The sequence below is a fragment of the Pseudochaenichthys georgianus genome, unplaced genomic scaffold, assembly GCF_902827115.2.
Source record: "Pseudochaenichthys georgianus unplaced genomic scaffold, fPseGeo1.2 scaffold_454_arrow_ctg1, whole genome shotgun sequence".
In the NCBI taxonomy this organism is placed as follows: Eukaryota; Metazoa; Chordata; class Actinopteri; order Perciformes; family Channichthyidae; genus Pseudochaenichthys; species Pseudochaenichthys georgianus.
Genome location: NW_027263019.1, coordinates 178,447 through 204,179, shown reverse-complemented (window position 1 = coordinate 204,179; position 25,733 = coordinate 178,447). Strand labels below are relative to the sequence as shown.

Here is a 25,733-nt window from a genome sequence, read left to right as displayed (position 1 = left end):
AGTCCAAGCCCCACTGACTGCCATAGATTTCCTAATTTTGCTCTCAAAATGGACCAGATTGATGCATTTAACTTCGACATTTAAAAAAAAAACTTCCCGGGGGAGCTTGCCCCCGGACCCCCCAAGAGGAGGTGAGGTCCACCCACCTGCCCACACCCCCTGTTAAATTGTCTCACCCACATTGAGGATGCTTCCTACGCCCATGTTTTATTCCATGTGTCAAGTCAGGCAAATTGGGTCAAAATGTTATTGTATCAATGATCTGTTAACATTAAAATCACTAAATATATGCCGTAACTATTTTGCTCTAGGCAACTCAAGGGCTCAGGTAATGTGATTATTATTTCATTTCATTTCAAACCTTTATTTATACAGATAAAATCCCATTGAGATCATTGATCTCTTTTCCAAGGGAGACCTGTTCAAGTAGTTCCACATGAAACATAAAAGCATAAACAGAACAACAAAAGGACATCATCCAGCATCATTTACATAATTATCCACATAAACAGGTACCAATAGCTTCTGATTGACTAGCATCCAACCGAGCTTTAAAAACATTTAGTGGCACCAGATTGTTCAGTTTCCATTTAATTTGCAGACTATTCCAAGACAGAGGAGCTGCGCATCTAAAAGCTGTCTTCCCTAAGAATAATGGTCCAAAATAACATAAAATGCATAGGGTTTTTTGTTAAGTAACATACTTTCGTCGCCGGCCGGCCGATACATGCCGCGCATTAAGTGGGCCTGTCTGTCAATTAATCCCCGGGCCACTTTTTCCCCCCAGCCTGCCCTTGCCCCTGGCCCCCCCGCTTCCGGCGCCCTTGATTGTCACTATCTGCTAACATTAGTACTCAGATCTTGTGCTTCAGTAAAAGTAGAAGTACTCAGATATTTTAGTAAAAGTAGAAGTACTCAGATCTTGTACTTGAGTAAAAGTAGAAGTACTCAGGTATTGTACTTGAGTAAAAGTAGAAGTACTCAGATCTTGTAGGCTACTTGAGTAAAAGTAGAAGTACCAGAGTGTAGGAATACTCTGTTACAGTACAAGTCCTGCATTCAAAATGTTCCTCAAGTAAAAGTAGAAAAGTAATATCATAAAGATATAGTTAAAATACTAAAGACCATTTAGTGCTTCACATAATAAACTACACAACGGCTGTAGCCTGATTATGCTTTAGGAGCTGTAGGTGTGTGTGGTACAGTGTGGAGGTGTGTGTGTGTGTGTGTGTGTGTGTGTGTGTGTGTGTGTGTGTGTGTGTGTGTGTGTGTGTGTGTGTGTGTGTGGTACAGTGTGTAGGTGCGTGTTGTACAGTGCATAGATGCGGCGGACAGACGGGACTCAGTTGGTTTGGTGTCCTATGCTTACTTTTAATACTTGTAAATACAACTTTTGGCCCGTAATTTCAATTCCCCATTTCAGCGACCAGAGGGGGGGTTGATATATCCAGTCTCTGATTGTGTTGTCGTTATTATGAGAGTGCTCTCATACTTGTTTGATTCTGAAACTGTATATTTATATAAATATATAAAATTTAATATATGTGTGTGTGTGTGTGTGTCCGCATCTGTAGCCTGTTATTGTCTCATTATACCGCACTGAATGAATTAAAAGTAAATATAGAAGTCGTCATGAACACATCTGTCCATCAGGCAGAGTGCTGCTGTGCCTCCTGTCATCATTAATGGACGTCTCTTTAAAGTGACCGCTCAGAGGAGAGGAGTTCTCATTTCTCTAACCGCCTGCTTCTTCCCCTCCTCTCTCCTCGGTTCCCCTTCTCAACTCCTCCGCTCGCATCTCCTGTGGGCGGGACTAAGTCACGAGGATAGGAGTCGAGGAGGGGAAATGAGAGAATTGAGAAGCCTTTCCTCTCATAGAACTTAATCATAGCCTGTTAAGACTTCACAGAGGCGGTATAGATCTTCAGTTCTGCTGGGTGCCTGCACATGAGGGGGTAAAAGGGAACGAGTGTGCTGATAAATAGCAAAAAGTGCACTACAAAAGGAAATCACATTACCAGTTCAACTTGGAAAAGGAGAAGGAAAAGCAGTAATTAAGAAAAAAGGGATGGAGATCTGGCAGAAAAGGTGGGAGGAAGACCAGAAAGGCAAAGAGTATCACAAAGTTCAAAAGACAATTACAATTCATATTTATAAAGAAAGAAACAGAAGGGAGGAAATCATGATAGCTAGACTCAGAATAAATCACATTGAATGGTACGCTGTATATCATGGGGAAAAGTGACAGTGACAAGTGTAGGAACTGTGGAGTTAAATAAATGTAGAACATATCTTGTTACATTGTGACATTTATAAAGCTGAAAGAGAAAAACTAAAGGCTAAAGTGACAGAGGCAGAGAGGGAATGGAGTGGTTGGTATTTTGGGAACAAAAGGAGAGGGAGTAAGAGCTACCAGAAAGGCAGTGTTTACCTTTCTGAGTGAAACTGGGGTAGGACAAATCATTTAACATTAGGTCAGGAAAGATCATAGATTTTTATTTTGTTTTATTTGATTTATTTATGTTTTGATTAGATCATAGATATATACGTCCATGAGTTGGATGGAATGATATGATGATTCACACTCATGTACAGTAGGTGGCGGTATGCACCTTTAAAGTTGTTTGCAATCCGCCAAAAGCCGAGAGAAGAAAAAGAAGAAGCTCCTTCTAACCTGGATCCATGTGGCGTCTCGTCGCTACGGTTCTCTCTCGCTCTGTGTTCCTGAGAAAGTCTGTGTGAGCTCCAGCAGTACTGATCCATCATCTGTGTGTCTGGATAAACCTCCGAATGGACTCTGTGCTCTTTTTTCTGGAGCGTTTACCTCGGACTATAGGAGCTAGCTTAACATGCTAGCTGGTAACATGTTAGCAACACTAGTCAGATTGAGAGTTTGATGGAGAGAGACACGGTGTGTTTAACGGAGCTTGCAGGAAAAGGTGATCTAGTAAACATGAGTAGAGTCAAAATGCTGCTGTCGTTGAAGAAGCAGCGACTCACTGCTGCTGCTGAAGATATATTTGCTCTGTTTGAAAAAACGATAGCAGAGCTCGAGGAGGAGCTGTCTCTTTCCAAAGAGGAGAACGAGAGACTCCAGAAACTACTGGACGCTGTTTTACAGCCTCAGCTTCGGATACACAGAGCAGGTCTGTCACCTTTACTCTTAATTAACACTTTAGTTTAAACTCTTTGGTAACACTTAAGACTATTTATTAGTGCTGGGCAACGATTCAACATTTTAATCATGATTAATCAAATAATTTTCTGTGATTAATTGCACTTTTATGCACAAAATTCAATAATGAATTCAAAAGTAGTGTATTGCACACTTTTATTTTAAACAGATAAGGTTATTTTGAACAATAGTAGGCCTATTCTCACAGAGTAGCATTTCAAATATTTCTTGTAAATCTCAAAAAACATTAATGTAATCAAATATAAAACCAAAGCTATTTGCCACTGCCAGGGCATTCATGTTTTATCTAGTTTGCTATAGAAAACAAGTTAGCCTCCGAGTCCAGTGATAAGGAAATTCAACTTTATGGTGGTTACTAGGGCTGTCAGTCGATTAAAATATTTAATCGCATGATTGTCCATAGTTAATCGCGATTAAACGCATATTTTTTATCTGTTCTAAATGTACCTTAGAGGAATATTGTTCAAGTTTGTAATACTCTTATCAACATATGAGTGGACAAATATGCTTTATGCAAATGTTTATTATCATTTGAACAATGACAAATATTCTGAATATATATGAATATTAAACACAACAAACTCTGAACATTACAAATATTCGCCTCAATTCAACCTGGAACCTCTCATACAATAATACAATACAAAGTGTGTGTGTGTGTGTCTGTCTATGCCCACCTGAAGAGCCACAAGGACCAAGAAGGAGGACAGTCATACTCGACTACGAGTGACCGCCGATGATGGTGTGATGGATCGTTGGAGCTATGTGCAACTCAAGGCATATGCTCGAACGGGAGCTGCCTGGATGCTGCAATCATGTTGCGCGCACTATCCGTGCTGAGTGTGCTGACTTTTCGTACAATGTCCCACTGTCTGGCTACCTGCATAAAGTCAAGTGCTTGGCGCACTTGTCGGTGAAATGTCGCTCCTCTGTTTTCATTGAAACTGCTCCTTATATCCGTTAGCGCAGCTAGCTAGCACCAGATGCTAACAACAACAATAGTAATAATAATAATAATGCATTTTATTTATGGCATTTAATCACAGCAGCGTTTAGCTGAGTTTCTCCCAGTAGAAAACTCTCTTAGCAGGGGAAAGCTGCATGACACTACAAAAGGGGCGTGGCTAGCAGCAGCCGTTCCATTTAAAGCAGAATTAGCCTTTTTGGAACAGGGCTGGAATAGACGGGTATGAGTAGTATGAGGCATGGCTACAATGGTTAGGTATGGCCCTATAATAAATTTTTCGAATATAGCATAATAGGTCCACTTTAAATAAGGTTTAAATGCAGGATTTTTATTTGTAATAGAGTATTACCATTCTATAGGCGTAGTGTAGCTGTGAACGATCCCAAATACAATGCATTAATTAGGGCTGCAAAATGTCTCCCATTTTAATGATGATTAGATTTTCAAATGCTAACACTTAACATTTTTTTCTGACTGTTTCCTGCAGACGTACAGCTGCTGGTGGTGGTTAAAGAAGAGCTTCTCCCTGACCAGCAGGAGTGGAGCACCAGTCTGGACCAGGAGGACCCAGAGTCCCCCCCATACATTAAGCAAGAACAGGAGGAACTCAGGATCAGTCAGGAGGGAAAGCAGCTTCAGGAGCTGGAGGAGGCTGATATCATCAAGTCCACTTTCATTCCTGACCCTGTGAAGAGTGAAGATGATAAAGAGAAACCTCAGTCCTCACAACCTCATCATAGACAAACTGAACACATTGAAAAAGAAGCTGATGGAGATGACTGTCGAGGACCAGAACCTGCCAGGAACTCAGATCCAGAAAGCAGTTTACAACCAAAGACTGAGGACAACACTGGAGACTCTTCTGAACCTGACACTGAAGACAGTGCTGATTGGAAGGAGACCAGAGAACCTGCGTCAGACTCAACCTCACTGAAAATTAGACAAGAATCTGTCAGTGATTCAAGTCGTAGTGCTGTAAAGAAACAATTTGGCTGCTCTGTGTGTTCAAAATCTTACACATATAGAAACAATTTTCAGCGACACATGAGAATCCACACAGGAGAGAAACCCTTTAGCTGCTCAGTTTGTAAGAAACCTTTTTCACAGAGAGAACATTTAAAGGAACACATGAGAATCCACACAGGAGAGAAACCACACAGCTGCTCAGTCTGTAAGAAATCTTTTTCACAGAATAGAAATTTAAAGACACACATGAGACTCCACACAGGAGAGAAACCACACAGCTGCTCAGTCTGTAAGAAAGCTTTTTCACAGAATATACATTTAAAGATACACATGAGAGTCCACACAGGAGAGAAACCACACAGCTGCTCAGTCTGTAAGAAAGCTTTTTCACAGAGTAGACATTTAAAGGAACACATGAGAATCCACACAGGAGTGAAACCACACAGCTGCTCAGTCTGTAAGAAAGCTTTTTCACGAAGTGGAGGTTTAAGAAAACACATGAGAGTCCACACAGGATAGGAAATATACAGCTGCAATGTTTGTGACAAAAGATTTAAATGGCGTAGTGATTTCAAAAGACACAAGTGTGTTGGTCGTCAGTCCTCAAGGCATAATGAAATTCAACCTGAGGATAACAGAGAGGCAGAGCCTCCAATCAGCAGCTCAGCTGAACACATGGAAACAGAAGCTGATGGAGAGGACAATGAATACGTCTTATGACAGTTCACATATGAGAGAATTCTGTCTGACTGGATTAACATTGTTGCACAACATTTATATAAGACTTAAATGAACTCAATATTTATCAACATAAGTGGAGAATATGTTTAATGTTTTTGTCATGATTTTCTGATTTATACGTTAACCACTGACTGTTGATGAACCATTTTATTTTGGATTAAGGGCTCCAAGTTTCCATATAGAGATATAGGATGGTTTGATGTTTTGTTCTTTATTTCTAAATGTTTTATATCATTGCTATCCTGTTAATGCGTCCTGTTTTACATAAATGTACCTGTTATCTGATTGTTTTTGCTTCTGTAACTAAGGGAATACATTTGCCTATTTTGTATCCTGATTACCCAATGCCGTTACATTTAATACGTTACTCCCTAAGCCTGATTTCACCCACCTGTAACCAATTCGCTAATAATCACAAATGTTCATTTCTTTGACCCGTTGACTATTTCTTGTTTAATAATCGTTTCATCTCCTCAGGAACAAGTTCCTGTGTCCTGCCTTTGACCTGCTGATAACCCACTGCTCATTTAAGGTGGACTGACCTTTACAATGGACCAGCTAATCTTAGTGTCTTAATGCAAACGTTTTGTGATGTTAGAGTGATACTAGACCAAAAACGTGCTGTTGGGTCATGTGCTCTCTGCAGGACGGTGTCTGTACTCAAACATTGTTTATGAAATGAGAGTTTCACTCTGTTTTTGTTGTCCAAATGACACCAACAGAGCAATACGTCTTCTTTCCAGCAGATGGCATACATACATTAAATTATCCAGTTCAACTGTCATCCACATATTAATGATTCAAAACAGCAATGTGTAAGATATGGCTAGTAATGGACTATTTCAACAGAATGTGAAGAGGTTACAGTCTTGAGGCCATGTCCAATATGTTTATGTTATGTGTGATTAAATCTACTGAAATGAGCATTCAATGACTAAATGATTCTTAATTACTGTCATCACATCATGGGTTTGCATTGCAATATTAGAATGCAAAAAACCCAACTTTATTTATTTTAAAGGGGACCTATCATGCAAAATGCACTTTTGTACGTCTTTTAATGAATATGTGTCCCCGGTGTGTCAGGGAACTCACCAAGTGTCAGAAGACACAACCCTCTCTCTTTTCCTCTATACCCAAATCTCTAGAAACGGGGCTGCAACAGAGCTGATTATTATTTGAATTTTTACGACGTCAGAAAAGGGGTGCTCCGCCTATATGGGCAACTCTCCACCTATCAGGGGAATGAGAGACCGCTCGAAAGCGCTGGAGACGCTGTAGTACATATGCCAGGCCTGTAAGTGGTGCTGTAGTCTGCCACAAAAGCAGAATCAGCCCTTGCAAAAACAGCGCTGGAAAAGAGCAAATGGAGTGAAATGAGGCATGGCTAAAATGCACAATCTGTTTGGTATTTTGAAAAAAAAACTTCACAGACATGTTTTATATAGGTATGGCCTTGATTGTATACATATTTTACTAATGGTGTTTTGTCTCCACAGTTTGGTTGGACTCATGTGACTCTGCTGATCATGGTGACTCAGTCTCACCTCATCATTCACAACCTGTTTGAGGGGATGATCCGGTAAATAAACAGTCCTTTATCATCTTCACATAGATAAAGCTTCACCTTAATAATTTCTTAAGTTTCTGTCTTTAAAAAAAAAATATTCCACTGTGTTTTACCATTTCAATAAACTTGAAAATTGTTCACATTTTCATATTATACTCACACTGGGCCTCATTGCATTTAAAGGTCCCATGTCATGCTTTTCCGGTTGTTACCCGTCCCCTTGTGTGTTATGAAGGTTTTTATGGATGTAAACGGTCTGCAGAGTCAAAAAACCTCAAAGTAGGGAGTAAAACTCTAACACAGAAAAGACCTGTCTATGCTGCCCCAGAACGCCTCGTTGGAGATTTCTCATTTTCCATCGTTTACTTCCTGGGTATCGTGACGTAGGGATACCCAGTAGCCACACCCAGAGCTATGGCCGCACCCTCTGCCAGCCGAACATATCAAATGTCGTTGCCATGGCGACAGACCACTCGCCATAAAACATGATGTCGCTATAACTCCTATGCAAATGTTCAAAAAGTACTCAAACTTCATCTGTGTGCTAACAGTCCGGCCGTGAAGACATCTACGGCAGTGGTTCTCAAAGTGGGGTCCACGACCCCCCGGGGGTCCGTGGCACTCTGCCAGGGGGTCCGTGAAAAGTTTTCAGATTCATTCATTTAAATTATCATGATATCATTTTTTTTTTTCATTTTTTTTTTTTCAACAAATAATATTTTATTTTTTTAATCTAAAATAGTTCATAGATTACGTTCTAATCTAACAAATAGATACATTTAAAAATCAAGCGCGTCACCCATTACCGTGGAAACAACAATAACTGTTACGTCAGTCAGAGAGCGCCGCTGCAAGCATCATAGAGATATAACACGGCTAGCATACTACGAAGATGGATAGATTTTTAAAACGACCGGTTACGGCTACAAATGAAGTAAATGAAAAACAAAAAACAAAAGTAAGGAAATACGATGAGGAGTATCTCCAATATGGATTTATTGAAGTGGAAGGGAAACCGAAATGTCTGATATGCCTGCGGTGTCTTGCCAATGAGGCGATGAAGCCTGCCAAATTGAAGAGGCACCTCGAGACCAAGCATCCAGATTATGTAAAAAAAGACCGGGCTTTTTTTGAGAGGAAGGGTGAGGACTAACGCCAGCAACAACAACGGATGGTTAATGTTACGTCTGTTTCTGCTAAAGCGCAGCGGGCCTTCTACCTGGTAGCGCAGAGGATTGCTAACGGTATGTCCACACAGCAGCTTTACCGTACATCCACACAGCAGCTTTAGACGAATCTTCCACCGCTTGCAACGCTTCTCTGCCCATTGACTTTGAATGGGGATGACGTCACTTTGCCTCGCTTTTCGCCGAACTGCATTGTGGGGGAGCGAAGCGAAGATTTCCAGGATTTCCAGGATTCAAAAGTTGAGCAATGTTCAACTTTTGAAGATGAGCTGGAAGCGTCAGCCAATCAAATCACGTTTATGCAAATCTGACAGTAGAAGCGCTAGCCAATCAAACCGCGTGTAAGCAGGGAGAACCAGACCGCAGTTCATTTCCTCATATTCCAAACGAGAAATTACGGTAGCAAATCACCCGGTTCTTTACGACCAGAACTATTAACGGGATACAAACCGGAGGAACCAGGCATGGAGGGAGGTGGCAGAGACAGTGGGTGAAACTGGTAGGTTTTCGCCTGTTTGGGGAGTTTATATATATATATATATATTGCTCGCATAAAATCCCCGGGGTTTTTTGCTTAGTATGTCGGGGGCGGGAGATTCATGTGATTGGTTGTTGGTTGCGTTGCTCACAAAAAATCCCCAAGCTTTCAGACACACCCAGCTCCAAGATTTTCAAGATTTTTGAAAAGCTGCTGTGTGGACGTAACGTACGGCGCGAAAGCCCCACACAATAGCGGAGGAACTACTGCTCCCTGCTGCGGTGGATCTGTGTGAGGTGATGGTGGGGAAAGATGCGGCTGCCAAATTGAGAAGTGTACCTCTGTCAAATGACACCATCAGACGACGAATTGAGGACATTTCTGCTGATATCAAATCACAACTGCTGGAAAGACTGAGAGGGTCTAAATTCGCGGTTCAATTGGATGAGTCCACTGATGTGTCCGGCTCTGCGCAGCTCATCGCGCTGGTTCGCTACCCGTGGGAAGGAAGGATTCAGGAAGATTTTTTATTTTGTCAAGAGTTGACGGGGCGAGCAACAGGTGAAGAGATGTTCAATGTTATAGATATGTTCATGGAGACTGGCAATGTGAGTTGGGAGAATTACATTGCGATTTGCACGGATGGGGCAGCTGCCATGACCGGACGCAATAGTGGGGTGGTTGCTCGTGCCAAGGAGCGCAATCCAATGATGATAGCTACCCACTGCATGCTGCACAGGCAGGCTCTGGCGTCAAAATCGTTGAGTCCTGAGCTACAGTCCGTTCTCAGCACGGTGGTATCTGTGGTCAACCACATCAAGTGTAAGCCACAGTCCCGTTTATTCGGCCAGCTCTGCAGGGAGATGGGCGCAGGACAGGACACCCTGCTGTTCCATTCAGAGGTGTGTTGGCTCTCCTGTGGAAAAGTGCTACAGCGGGTGTACGAACTGCGCTCAGAGCTGTGTGAGTTCATCCAGAATGACAAGCCAACCACTGCAGCACTCTTCTCGGACCCCGAATGGATCGCACAGCTCGCCTACCTCGCAGATGTGTTCAACTTATTGAACGATCTCAGTTTGTCCGTTCAAGGCAGATATGCCTCTATCCTGGAGGTAAGCGACAAAATCCAGGCATTCCGTGCCAAAACAGCGATCTGGAGAAGGCAGGTGCAAAATGGCATTACAGACATGTTCCCCCAACTCACAGAGTTTCACATAACTAAGACTATAGAAGTGTAAAAAATAGGCTACGTCAGATTATTCCAAGGGACATACATGTCAAATCAAGTCAATTTTTATTTATATAGCCCAAAATCACAAATCAGAATGAGGGGGTCCTTGGTGTATTCTCTATCTTGTAAGGGGTCCTTGGCTGAAAAACAATTGAGAACCTCTGATCTACGGGACAGTTTTGAGGTTTCTTCAAATGCCGTTACCATGGCAACACAATGCTCGCATTGAAACACGGTTTTCTTATAACATCAGTGAAACTACTCCAAACAGCCCAAAACTTCCCAGGTTTGGTAACAATGCAGCCATCAACGCATCTAAGCGTATTATGGGGTGTCATCAAATGCCGTTGCCATGGCGACAGACCACTCGCCATGAAACACGATGTCGCTGTAAGTCCAATGGACACGGTCCAATCGTCCCCCAATCTTCACTTTTATATCACCGGTCCATGCCTCAACAGCTCTACGCCAAATCTGAGATCTCACAATAAAAGACGATGTCGCTATAACTCCTATGAAAATTGTCAAAAAGTGCTAAAACTTCACATGTGTGCCAACAGTCCGGCCGTGAAGACATCTACGGGACAGTTTTGAGATTTCTTCAAATGCCGTTGCCATGGCAACACGATGCTCGCCATGAAACACGGCTTTCTCATAACTTCAGTGAAACTGCTCCAAACGCCCCAAAACTTCACAGGTTTTGGTAACGATGCAGCCATCAACGCACCTAAGCGTATTATGGGATGTCACCAAATGCCGTTGGCATGGCGACAGATCATTCGCCATCAAGTTAGTTCAAAAGTTTGCAGTTCAAATATTCTGCTGCTTTTCCAAGCCTTTTTACTTTATTTTCTTCTCTCATCACACATTCAAGCCCCCAGGGTTCATGTAACATTTCAATCTAAATTATTCACTTTTTTCTTCCACATTACATTTCAGCATAGCAGTTCAGCGTCAGCTTTTCAGCATAAAGCATTCCCACTAGCAATTTCTTCAGGAATTGCATTCTCTATTTTAAAATGATATTACTCACTTTCATGATTATAATCAATAAGGACATTATTTATTATTCTCCTGTAAATAGCTTAGAGTCTTTGCTCGGGAAATACATTGTATAATATTACAGTTATTGTTTTGAAGACTAATTGTTGTTGTTGTTGTTGTTGTTGTTGTTGTTGTTGTTGTTGTTGTTGTTGTTGTTGTTGTCCAAATAGACTCTGATGTTTTATAGAACATAACTTATCATGATAATAATTAATAAGGAAATCATGTATCATTCTGTTTGAAATGGCTGAGATGAAACACATTCATGGTGGATAAAGTGAAACTGATCATGAAATAATTGAACACACTTGTGTGATCAAATTAAATGTTTGGATCATTAATAAAGGTTTGTCTTTCAAAAACAAAAAGCTCTTCTTGTGTTATGTCCAAGGTGCCATACGAAACTGATGGAGAACATGTGGAAGTGATCTGAGACTAAATGAACCTGAGGTTATCCAATGTTCGGATTTGGGTTCCTGAAATGTGTTAAAGTGTGCGCATATTTCATGAGGTAATGTTAATGCTTATAGTTTAATGTATCATATTTAAACTTTGACTTATACCTGTTTACATGGTACTATGACAAAAATAATTCCCACTTTGGTTTGAATAAAGTATTTCCATCTACATCTAATCTCCTAATGAATCACTGCTCATTACTGCCACCTGCTGACTAACCCATAATAGCACATATAATACCTATTTTACATACAACTGCCGAACGATGTGAATAAACTGTAAGGTGACAATACAGTTGCATTGTATCATAAATAATGCTCTTCCTGATTTAGGGAAATTAAATTGTGTGGATGAGGATTTCTGGAAAAACAACATCATGCTATCTATAGCAATTAATTGCTGGTAATGTAATTATTACTAATAATATTGTGTTATTTACAACAGTTAATACACAACACCCTGAATAACACCCCCCCCCCCCCCCTTAACATTATAACTCATACCCTGAAAGTGAACTGTCAATTGTAAACCAACAACCACATGAAACAAATTAACTTAACACATTTATTTATACACAAGAACATTTATATAAATAAATAAAAGGACAGTCAGTTGTCCTCCTCCTTCATATCATGAAGGATCATATGACATGGTTAAGATACCTTCCACTCATAGAGGACAGATTTAATTCAATTACATGTTCATTTTTGAAGACTAAAACACAATGGGGATACTCCATCAGTCCAGCCTAAAAAGAAACAGTCAATGTAACACTACAGTAGTATAGCAGAAGTGTACAATCACAGTCATACTTTTGAAACTTGAAGGACAAACATTTACCATCAGTTGCAAATGAGGCAGTGTCCTGCAGCATTTAGACCAGTGATTCTTGAGACATGGGGCTGCCCCCCCCGTGCCACCCCTGAAATTGAAGATGTTTTTTTTAAATATATAAAGCGCAAAATCACAACTGAAGTACAGCCAGCAAGCACAGCCAGCTACATGAGTGATACTGACGGTCTGTCAGGAGAGGGAAACAGAGGCTCCCTTTATTATTCTTATATTATAGAGTCATTATCACATATTTTTAAAGCTCAATACATACTTTTGTCATTCACATGTTTTAGTTGCAATGAACAGTTGGCCCTCTCCCGACCCCGGAGTGTCTCTGCCTCGCTGTCCTGGATTTGAGGAATTTTGGAGGGTGAATCCATTTTAATGCCTGAAAAAACACAACACATTAAACAATAAATAAAGAACACAATACATTAACACTTCAAGTTAACTAATGCAAAGTTAGATGCATAAATATAGATGTTTTTTATTTTAAAGTAAATTCAGATTGAACATAATAAAAAAATGAAAATGATAGTTTCCCTCCAAAAAAAAACCATTACTTATAGTGAAAATCACCCTTGAATGATGGGATAGTAGACTTAAAGCTTGGAATCCAAACTATAACATATAATAAGTACCCTGTATCAAGATTGATGCAACACAAGTGACATTGGATCTTTTTAGAGAGATTTAGCACAAAAAACCCACTTCTGGGTCATTTGGGTGCATTTATCATAGCACTCTTTAGCTTAGCGCTAATTCAGACGCTTGGCGTTAGAGTTGTGTTTTGTTTCAGCAAAAATGGTTCATAGGTACGGTGGCCGGCAGGTGCAAACGCTGCACAACGGCCCAAAACGCATACATAAGCAGGAAACACCTGCAAATAATGAAATGAAAAACAAACAAATACAACAGAAAAACGCTGCATTTACAGAAATTATGCAAGCTAAATACAACACACAAACCCCAAAAACAAACGCAACAAAAAAACGCTGCAAATACCAAAACGATATGCAAAGTCCAAAGCATGTAGACATCCCAAAACACATACATAAAAAAACATTCCGGAAGTGCTCCAGGCCTCTAGGGGGCGCGCTACGTGGAACAGATTGGTGTATGACCAGACATAGAGAGAACGAACAAGATTGATGGAAATCGGAGGAAAGAAAGTTAATTTAAGTGGAGAAAGATATAAGAAGGTACGTTTTGTTTTTATACATAGAGCGTCATATTTATATAGCTAGCGTTAGCGTGTCTAACTACTACACCAGCTGAGGAGAGGAGAGCTTCACTTGAAGAGAAGATAAAGTGAGGGAATAACATTGTTAAAAGAGATGACAAATCAAGTGCAGGCAAATAACACGGGCCAAAGTGAGTACCGCGGAAAAAGGACATTTGAATTCTTAGCAGTTTGTTTATATGTATGTATTTGCGTATAGATGTTGCAACTATACAGAGCTTTAGCAATTGCCTGTAACTAAGCTATTTAATTGAATAGAGAGAGAGAGAGAGAGAGAGAGAGAGAGAGAGAGAGAGAGAGAGAGAGAGAGAGAGAGAGAGAGACAATGTGAAGAGGGACAAAGTAATGACAGGAGAGTAGTGTGCATTAGACTAGCTCAAGAACAAATATAGAGAAGACATTCAAGGAGAGGGAGACAGAACACAGATTCAACAGTAAACATGATGTATCTTCCTATTTATTTAGCTAACCACTATTTAGACTATGTGTTTTTGATTCACTTGAATAAATGGATTTACCACATCACTTTCTGTGGCCAACATCTGGGGACAGTTCAAGTGTTCTGTGGCTCCTGTGGCAAACATGTACAGTTTGCGGCAGAAGTTGAACACAACAGTAAATTCACTTTTTTTTTATTGTATCTGTTTCAAATTCAAGAAATAAGGATTCAACACACTGCTCTGTTTAGAATACTAATTGGCAGATGCATACACTAGTTATCAGCATGAAGGACACATTTTTTCATTGTCTGTTTATGTGAAATATGTAGAAGCCATCATTCAATTGTAGACCAATGCATGATTAAATACACAAACCAGCTTATGTTATACATTCATAATTGTGTATTACTTCTATCTTTATAGAGAACATTAAACATTTAGAATCAGATTTTGAGACAGTGAGCGGCTGGGAAAGTCACACCGCCATGGGGCACAAACAGTTGCTGACGTGATGGTATTCTGTGCTGGGAAAGACAAAGTGATATATTGTAATATTATATGATGAAGCTAGTAATAAGATTTATAGTATAGAATAGAAAAATTAAGTGGTAAGTCATAGTAACAATGAATACCTTTGCTCCATTTTGTCTTCTGGCTCAGACTGGCTATCAATAATGACACAACCAACATGCAGTTTTGGAGTCATCAACGTCTTTCCCGAAGGAAATATGACCTGTTTCACCTGGCCTCCCAACGCCATGGCAGCAAACCGGCAAAGGGAGCAGGCGCTCTGGTGTCCTATCGCAGTTCAAGAGGCGCCCATACCGACTCCCACTCCCTGCCCTTCTGCTGTCAAATGTAAGATCTCTCAGGCACAAGATGGATGAACTTCACCTCCTGATCCAGTCAAACAAAACCTACGGTGACTGCTCCGCCATCTGCCTGACTGAAACCTGGCTGGATCATTCGATTCCCGACCAAGCAGTATCACTCGCAGGATACACACTCCACCGAGCCGACAGGTCCGTGGAACTAACACACAAATCTAAAGGTGGTGGAATATGCATTATGGTCAACCATCGCTGGTGCACAAACTCCACCTCGCTAAGCCATGCATGTTCCCCACTTCTGGAGCATCTAACTGTCAAATGCAGACCCTCTACCTTCCCAGAGAGTTTGCATCGATAATCATAATCGGTGTTTACATTCCACCTGAGGCTAACGCTAACACCACCATGAGCGATCTAGCCAGTCACATCTCCTCCGCAGTGTGCGAACTATACCACGGTCTCCGGGGGAGCCGGGATTTATTTATTTTTTGCGGGGGGGGGGGGGGGGGGGGGGGGGGGTGGGGGGGGGGTGGGGTAAATGCTGATCCGTGCATTAATAGCAACAGCACATACATAGGTCTATTATAAAGAGAAAACCTGTTGCACATGGGGTGGTGCCACAGGTCTACATTTACATGAAACGTCCCGATGGATCATGTTCATGTCAACAGATTTCCCCAGCATGTATGGGCTACGCAAACTTCAATCAACTTGATAATAAATAATCCACGGACCACCAATGTAACGTTTGACTGTTTAATTAAATCAACTTAAAATGACTCAAAAACAGGCTACATTGTTTCACATGGCATGGGCAGCCTATTATGTCTGCAGCCTACACAGAGCTGAACACACGCGATAAGAGCAGCAGCGGCACCAACCATGAACAATATTAATATTAATAATACAGCTATAGCACAACACAACCCTCTCACTGCCTGGAGAGACGCGACGCCACACACACACAACACAACGGCTCGTCTTCTTGTGTCTCTTCAGCCCCCAAGTTAACGTTAGCTGTCAAGTTAGCACTAGCACTGACATTAGCTCCCTCCCCTCTCGGTTCTGTTGTAGCAGCAGTCACAACGTAGGCTACGATGTGCTACCACCAGCTACATTCGGTTGGTCTTCTTGATCAGGTTGTTTGGCCGTCTTTTTATAGAAATTGCCCAAGGTACGTTTTTTTTTTTTCCCGACATGTCAGCAGCAGCAACAATGCCTGGTAAACATGCAGTGCTAACTAAACGAGTTTGTGAGTGAGTGGGTAGTGGGTGGAGCTGCGGGCAGCGTGCAAGCAGGCGACACTTTTTTCATGAATCATAAAAAACATGCCCAAAATGGAATTTGTTTGGTCATCATATCCAGGCCCGGACTGGCCATCGGGAGGACCGGGAGGTTTCCCGATGGCCTGGCCTGCTAAGTGGCCTGCTGGCCTGAGGAATTTTTTTCTTATGTATGTATTGTGAACGCAACGCTGTGCAAATGTGGGTCTGACTCTGCCTCACAGAGGGTGACTGGCTGTCTACATGATGTGGCCTGCCGACATGGCCACTTTCATACAGATCATACTAATGCCCTCGATTGGTCTCTGTGTGTCATTCAAGCTCGGGAGGGTGTGTGTTAGAGAGCTCCCCCCAAATTTCACAAACCATGTTCCATGGGGAGCTCATGTCACCACTAGGGGAGCTATAGCTCCCCCTGCTCCCCTACAGTTCGCACCCTGCTCCTCCGTGGAAACGCACATCCAGACGCAGCAATAATTGTGTTAGGCGACTTCAACCACACCAATCTGTCCACGGAGCTTCCCAACTACCACCAGCAAGTTACCTGCCCCAGCAGAGGAAACAACACACTCGACCACTGCTATACTCCACTCAAGGAGGCTTACCGTGCTTCTGCGGGAGCTCCGATCGGCAAGTCGGACCACACAATGCTGCTGCTTATCCCGAAGTACAAACAACAATTGAAATCCTCGGAAACACCAATAAAATCCTCCAAGTCCTGGTCCACAGAAGCCATCGAAAAGTTGCGTGGATGCTTCGCATGCTTCGCATGCACTGATTGGGAAGTTTTCAACGCAGCTGGGGACCTCCATGCCTACACCGACACAGTGACGTCATATGTCCAATTTTGTGAGCAACTGATGTGCATCCCGACGAAAACAGTAAAACAACACAACAACAATAAGCCCTGGTTCACCAAAGAAATTCAACAATTAAGAAAGGACAAAAACTATGCATACAAATCCGGAAATAAAGAGGACTATATGGCTGCAAAATACAAACTTAGATCTGGAATAAGAAAAGCCAAATTCAATTATGCTTCAAAGATAGAACAGGACATTTCAAACAATAACACTAGGACAGTTTGGAAAAAACTTCAGGTCCTCACCAACTACAAAACAAAGCCTCCCCCCACACCTGAAAATGACCATCAGCTTCCGGACAAACTGAACGCCTTCTACAGCAGGTTTGATCATTCTCCAGTTTCTCCACTATCACCCCCATCTCCCCCCCTCTCCCACCATTCCTCATCAAAGAGGCAGAGGTGAGGTGCACGTTCAGGAGACTGAAGAGAAACAAGGCGGCAGGCCCAGACAACATCAGCCCTGCGGCACTCCATCACTGTGCTGCAGAACTGGCCCCTGTTTTCACCAACATCTTCAACTCCTCCCTCTGCCAGTGTTCAGTTCCTCACTGTTTTAAGGAATACACTATCATCCCTGAACCCAAGTCTAATAAAATATCCTGCCTCAATGACTACAGACCCATAGCCCTCACATCTGTGGCGATGAAATCATTTGAGCGCATCATTCTCAGGCACCTAAAAACCAACACCTCCCCCCTCATGGATCCATATCAATTTTCTTACAGAACCAACAGATCCGTTGATGACGCTGTCAACCTGGCAATCCATCACACTCTACAACACCTGGAATCCCCCAACACCTATGCCCACATCTTGTTCCTGGACTTCAGCTCCGCTTTCAACACCATCAACCCGGAAAAACTCTTCAATAAATTAATGGACATGAACACTGACCCCTGCATCTGTCACTGGATCCACAGCTTCCTCTGGAACAGACAACAACGGGTCAAAATAAATAACTCCACATCTCTCCCTCTGCACCTCAGTATAGGAGCTCCACAAGGCTGTGTCCAAGGCTGGTTATTCTCACTCTACACAAACCAACTCACATCTCAGCACCCCACAGTCAACATATATAAATACGCAGATGACACAACAATAACAGGACTCATCTCAAATAATAATGAAACACAATACCTCACTCAGATCCATCAAGCAGTCACCTGGTGCTCAGAAAACAACCTCCTACTTAACACAGCAAAAACCCAAGAAATAATCATCGACTTCAGGCGAAAGCCACAGCCCAAATCACCTCTATCTATCTCCGGCAAACTCATTTCCACCACAGAATCACTCGCATGTCTTGGCACTCACATAAGCAATAACCTCAAATGGAAGACCAACACAGACCACATCTAAAAAGAAATACAGAGTGAGGAAACATCTCCTAATCCAGTTCTACACAGCCATCATCCAAAGCATCCTCACATCATCCATCACCGTCTGGTCAACACATCCTCACTCCCAGGTCGGCCTATATTGACGTTATGTCAAGTCCCCTGCCGGCTTTTTCCAACGCAAGGGGGGGGGCCTTAGCGTCCATTTTCAACGCAAGGGGGGGGGGCCTTAGCGTCCATTTTCAACGCAAGGGGGGGGGGCCTTAGCGTCCATTTTCAGCTTTCCGGGATGTCCATGTGCTTCTATGGACGCTCATGGAAGCACGGCATTCGTTTGTGTCCACTGCCCTTAAAGGCAATGTGAGCGTCCATTCTCATTGGATAGCGGAGAATTGTACACCCGGAAGTAAATATTCCCCTTACTGACGATTGATTTTACAGTGATATCTGCACTACTCATCGACTAAAAAACACCAGATTATCCTTGTTAATTACACAACATTGATTGGTTTAAATTGTGTGCAATGCTTTTGTATTTTTCCCCTTCGATTCGGAGAAACAAATCTTTTTTTCGGAGTAAAGGGTGGCAGAAGACACTACACTACCCAGAATCCCCAGCTATCATTTCTCCCTGCAGAAAAAGAAAACATGGCCGAACTTCGTTTTATTCTGGGTGTAAAATGCCTATTTTAAAGTTAGTTTGGCCATTAAAATGCGTTTTGATGTCATTTGATGCGAGAAATATGAGTTGTTATTTCAGATTATGTGTGCAGTGGATGTACATGATCTTTAGTTTGCTAGTTATTACGAAGATTACTTCAGGAAATTGCGTCCAACGTTTTCATTGTTACCAAGGTGGTTGCTAGGGACGCTGCTATCGATATTATTTATGTTATGTTGTGTAACTGTTTAATGGTGTTATCTGTATTGCTACCCCCTTCCCCGTCAATGTATAGTGTTGGTCCACAGCGCAAACATATTAGTTTAACAAAATCCGCATCTAAAGATACGTTATTTCCCCTTGTGCAATTCCAGTCTCACATCTCACAGCACATCGTCATTAACAAATACCGGAAACAGACCGAAAACATTTAAAAAAAATAAAATAATACCTTATTCCGAGTGTGCTTGCTTTTCTCTTTGAAAGTCATCACATAACGGCATTGTAGTACACGGTTCGGCTGCATTAAATATTACATATCTGCCGTAGTTCTGTATTTATAGCCCTGATGAGAAGACAAACATGAGGAACTGAAAACGTGACGTGGATCATAAATATATCAGCCATTAAACAACATCTTACATTTCTTTTCACACAATACGTCTCCTTGCCGTATCAACACTAATTCGGCTCACTTTTATATTTGATCCAATTGGTAGATAGGCTGTATTTACACCATAAAGGTGCACAGATGATATAAAGAGACACCTGGTGGTTAAAGCATGTTATTGAATTTCATTATTTTTATTATTAGATATTAATAGGATCCCTATAAAGTATATTCATTACTCGTTATTCTCTACTAATAGTTAATTAAAGACTGTATATAATGACTATTTTGCACATCCCGTTCAAGATTTCAAGATTTTCTAAGGTTTATTGACATATCATATAGGCCTAACACAACTATGGTGTAGTTCTGCATTGAATGAAAAACTTGGGTCGCAGGTTCCTCAACAGTGCATTACAAGACATCTATCAATATTTGTGCATACCTCCAGCAATGTTAACTATGTTGAAGCACTTATTTTAACTGATATTATACATAATGTATTATACTCTTATGATGTATGCAGATATTTCATCTCCGGCCTTGTCAGGTATTGAACAATCAATAAATAAAGAACACAGAATTGTTAAATATAAAACACAGAATTTGTGTGATTATACTAAATGATTTTCAAATAAACACCACTGCATATTTAACTGTTACACATGCTGATGTAACGCAAATGTTCCAACTTGGGATCAATAAAGTATATCTTATCTTAAGCTGATCGATGGCTACTGCCATATTTGCAAAATGTGCCTCTGAACCTTGACAAGTGCATGTTTCAGGCTTATCAATTAATGTAATGTAATGTAATGTTATCAATTAACAACAGGAGGGGTCACAAACATAAGTCCAGCTGTTAAATAAAGCTCTTCTGACCTTAGCTGGCGTGTGGGTATATATATTAATACTGCCCATTATGGGCACCAGCAATTTTCACCCATTTATTAATTATATGTTTTAAATGTGAGTGTTTCCTGTCCCCTAAACCTCCAGGGATGTACACAGTTTAATACTGGCAACTTCTTATTATGGGAAATACGAAAACGTCTTTTAAAACTACAACTCCCAGTAGAGACGTGCCATAGAGAACATGTTGCGAAACAGAATAGCCAGCATGTGTAGTTCTGGGGACGGGGTGGGGGAGGGGGGGGACGCGGTGGACCCGTTCAAATCCAGTTTTGAACAGTCTGCCGTGGTTCCATCCCATTTCAAGTGTTGTTCGAGGCTCGGTAACCCTCGGAGCACACTCTCCAATCACAGAGCTTGAGGACTATCACGGGGTTTGTCAAACAGAGCACATGGTGTCCAAACGATAGCTGGGGATTCTGGGTAGTGTAGTGTCTTCATTGCCTTTAAGGGCAGTTGACACAAACGAATGCCGTGCTTCCATGAGCGTCCATAGAAGCACATGGACATCCCGGAAAGCTGAAAATGGACGCTAAGGGCCCCCCCCTTGCGTTGAAAATGGACGCTAAGGCCCCCCCCCTTGCGTTGAAAATGGACGCTAAGGCCCCCCCCCTTGCGTTGGAAAAAGCCGGCAGGGGACTTGACATAACGTCAACATAGGCCGACCTGGGAGTGAGGATGTGTTGGTCTGGTACAGCAGTTCAGACAACCTCTCCCGGAATAAACTTCAACGTATCATCAATAAAGCATAAAAAAATCACCTGCAGTCCCCTTCCATCACTCGAATCACTTCACCACCAACGAACTGTCACAAGGGCAAAGAAAATCATTTCTGACCCCTCCCACCCAGGTCACCATGTCTTCCAACTTCTGCCCTCAGGGACGCGCTACAGGTCACTGTCCGCCAAAACCGCTCGCTTCAAAAACAGCTTCTTCCCCTTTGCAATACGGACACTAAATGGACTCTAAATAAACCCAATGAACAATAACAATCCACCACACCTTGAACTTTATGTTATGACATGTCTTTGCCCTGTGCTGTGTGTTGTACTTTTTATTGTCTGTTTATTGTATGTTGAATTGTATGGAACAAGCTGTAATACTCTGCACTGAACACAAATTCCACCAGCCTGGCTGTGTGGTCATTCAAGATTCTAATCTTATCTAATAAGTGCATACACATTTGTGTAGTTGCTGCAGTGAGAAGACAGTTGAATAATTATTTTCAAATACATAATATATGCATGACAGTCATATTTACAAAAGGATGTTGATCCTCTTCCTGTTTTTTGTCTAAACTGACAACAGCACTTTTGTCATACTCCTGCACAATCCTTCTTAGCCGCTTTCACACCGCAGGACTTGCCGTACTTTAGTGCCAGCACTCAAATACCACGGCACTGAATCCGCCAGGGGGCAAGTGCCAATCGCATTCACACCGCAGTACTTTCCCTGAGGCAAGATTACGCTGACGTCACTTCGTCTTCTTCTTCTCTGGGTTTACTGGCAGGCCGCAAAACCACTTCACGGCGAGTCCAAAAAAAAACGAGAGAAGAAGAACTACACGGGGGGGGGGGGGGGGGGGGTATAAAGCCCATCCGCTGTATGAGGCGTTTGTTTACTTTCCGACCTCAGACATGATGGAGTTCATAAGGGTAATTTACAAATAAAATACCCCATTATAACAATGGACTGTATCTTTATGTATTTATTATATATTACCCCCTCAGGCTGATTTTGGAAAAGGACATCAACCCTTGTTTGGTGTTTTTTGCCCTTATTTATCTAAAACAAATGACATGATAAATTACTTGTGTTTGTGTGTGTAAGACTTGTGTTTCTGATCAATTCAACCACCGACACCTGTCTGCTCTCACATTCTTCTATTCTGCAAATTTGGGGTGGGACACAATAAATAAAGCTTCGCCAGTTTGTTTGTTTTATTGCACAGTCAAGACATAACAATAACGGCATCATGCTGTTCCAGGTGTGTCGTATGCATGTAAATAGAAGTTAAATAACAGTGTGCAATGTAAAATAAAGTGTAAGTAGTTTCAAAACAATGTAACAGTGGCAATATATATAGCAGCAGACACGCCTTAGTGCAAGTTAGGTGTCAGTATTAAAAAACAGTGGCAATATATATATATATAATAACAATAGAAAATCGTTACCACTCTTATTATTGTGGTCTTTAATTTTTTTATAGTCCTGCCTGAGTTTCTTTATTTTTACCCGGCATCCGTGTGCACTGTGCACGATTCCCAGCTCAAGTAGCGAACATCGCTCAAAACATTTGGAGTTGGGAACTGCTTTCTGTAGAAGCTGCTGCATCCCGTCCTTGGAGTAAATTGCCAGAAGCGCCGACACTTCCTCATCATTCCACCGCTCCGGTGTTGTAGTACGTGTGGTCATAACTGCTTTAAAGTACAAAAAAACCACTCGCTCAGGTGTGGATGTGGTTTTGTAGCGAGGAAAAAAATGGCTGCCTAACAAAAACAAAATTCAGAGTCTAACGGGGCGTGGTTTGCAATTCGCCCAGCCAATAGAAATAGAATAGAAATTGGCACTCTTTTATCACCAGGTTCGTACCACCTCTCTAGCAGGGACTGAAAATGGCCAAAAGAGTTCCCGGCACTGAGTAGTCCCGGCGGTGTGAACGCGACATTATTGGTACTAACGGAACTAAAGAACCAAAGTACCAGGGAAAGTCCTGCGGTGTGAATGCGGCTCTTGTAAACATTTTAAATGGATGCAAGAAACAATATCTGACCTTAGAAAAATATTTGTGGGTGTCATTTGGAAATGTATTAAAGTATAATTGTTCTGCTTCCTGACAATGTTACCCACTGTGATTGGAGGCTATGCTAACAACCAAATGTCCAAATAAAGATACACACCAAACAACTGTGTCACGATGCAGACCCGGGGCAGATTGGACCTCTTCCTGGAATTGGGTTGGTGCTTGTCACGGAGGTGATCTCTGGGCTCATAGATCTCGGCCTCTGTTACAGGTTGTTTCGTTTTTTGTTGTTGAAAAGTGTCCCTTTCCCCATGTCTGTCGTTGATTGTGTGCACCTGGTGCCCTGTGTTGTCTCCTCCCCCCCCCCTCACCTGTGTCCTGTTGGGTTGATTGGGTTGGGCATTTAGGCTCTGGGGTTTTGCTGTTAAAGAGGCAGGTAGTGTGTGTGAGATCCTTGTGGCTGCAGGCTGTGCTGTGCTCAAGGAAACAACAGCAGGATTAAGGCTGTGTGTGTCATTGTGTTCATGCTGTAATAAATGCCCACACCGGGTTGTATTTTGGACGTTCTGCCTCTGCCTCCTTGCTTGGTCGGGCCGCTCAATTGTCAGCCTCACAGTGCTCCATCCTATTTTTACCCAGGAAATAAGTGCAGTTGATCTAATGACAGTGTCATTAGCACACAAAGGTATTTATTGATTTCATGTTCAGAAATTCAAACCTACATATAATTACATTTGTAATTAGTCTTACCCAATCAGACGCTGGTTGTGGCTGCCTGAGAGGTCTGATAAAGGTAAACAACAAATATATTTAAACTACTGTACTGTTACAATATTCTGCTTCTTGTGGCACAAAATAATATGTTGACAATGTTTTATTTTACCCAGGCAAACTGTTGTTCATTCTTGGAGTGCTCACTTTGTGAACATTTGGAATGTCCCACACCTGCATACACACAAATGACTGAAATAAAAATAAATTCACTTTAATTAAGAATAAATGCCACGATAAATCCAAACTGACCAAGGTACATTATATTGTTGACCGTCCTGTTAAACCCCAAGGTCCCCGTCGGCGGGGACCCTGGTTTATTTTTTCACGACACTGTGTCTCAGGGGATCTTAATATTTAAGAACCTATTAATGTGTTATACCAGTTTAACGGAAATAATCTCAGCTAACTGACGATACAAACCATTTTTACCAAAACAAAACACAAGTCTCATAAGAAGCATCTAAATGACCCCTTAGTGAAATTTGCTAACGGGCATTGGCACAGAACTCAAGATAAAAGTACCCTTATTACTTATCGTAGCTGCACTTACAAGATATCCGATTAAAGCTGAGGTTCCACAGATTATTTAGGTATATAGTAGGCTTGTTTGAGACAAGCGAGACCTGCACAGACCTGCACATTTGCGATCAACGTCTTGCTAGTGCGTTGCATGATGGTTAGTCATTTTGTCCGACTTGCTCTGGAGGCTCGCCTACATGAGACGTTGAAATCTCGCGGGACAAAGACGCCCGCCTTGAGAGTGAGGCGCGGCGCAGTTGCTCTCCACGAGCTGCGGAAGCGAAATTCTTGATGGGAAAGGACTCGCTGGTATCTCGAGCTGAGCGCTCATTGGTGGTTTTTACCCCGTGCTGCTGATGAAGCTCTCCCATTGGCTGGCAAAAGTTTGTTGTTGTTTTGTGTCAGTTTTACGTCGCCACATCCATTCCCATTTGTCATCATTGTTCAACAATGTTTATCATCATGAAAATAATATCTATATATTTGATACTATACTTGCACAGCTTACCGTTTTCATACTTTATATATCTTAGCATACACACTGTTCATACTGCTCACAGGCTGATATCTAGTGTATTCATACCCCTCACTGTTTATTCATCATTCAATTCATTCTATATTTTATTCTGTAGATTGTGTACATTACTTTCCACTTTACTGCTTGTTGCACCTGGTTAGAAGCTAAACTGCATTTCGTTGTCTCAGTACCTGTAATATTTGCAATAACAATAAAGTTGAATCTAATCTTGAGCAGGAACAAATGTATTTACTTAGTACATATCTGACATTAACGATTAAACACGTGTGCATTCTTTATAAATGCAAACCGAGTCAAGCCGACTC

The 25,733-nt window shown here is 41.8% G+C and overlaps 1 protein-coding gene and 1 long non-coding RNA gene across 2 annotated transcripts; one reads left to right on the top strand and one right to left on the bottom strand.

Moving 5' to 3' along the window:
• Positions 1–2,611: 2,611 nt before the first annotated feature.
• Positions 2,612–6,744, top strand: LOC139433443 (zinc finger protein 32-like). The gene is made up of 2 exons (XM_071202467.1): positions 2,612–3,146; positions 4,651–6,744. The coding sequence occupies exons 1-2, from the start codon at positions 2,897–2,899 to the stop codon at positions 5,646–5,648; spliced, it is 1,248 nt and encodes a 415-aa protein (XP_071058568.1). The 5' UTR covers positions 2,612–2,896; the 3' UTR covers positions 5,649–6,744.
• A 5,710-nt stretch (positions 6,745–12,454) lies between these two features.
• LOC117442693 (uncharacterized) lies at positions 12,455–23,896 on the bottom strand. Its single transcript, XR_004551544.2, has 4 exons — positions 23,755–23,896; positions 12,945–13,061; positions 12,680–12,761; positions 12,455–12,587 (listed from the first exon to the last, which is right to left on the bottom strand). It is a non-coding gene; the product is annotated as an uncharacterized lncRNA (long non-coding RNA).
• Positions 23,897–25,733: the final 1,837 nt, after the last annotated feature.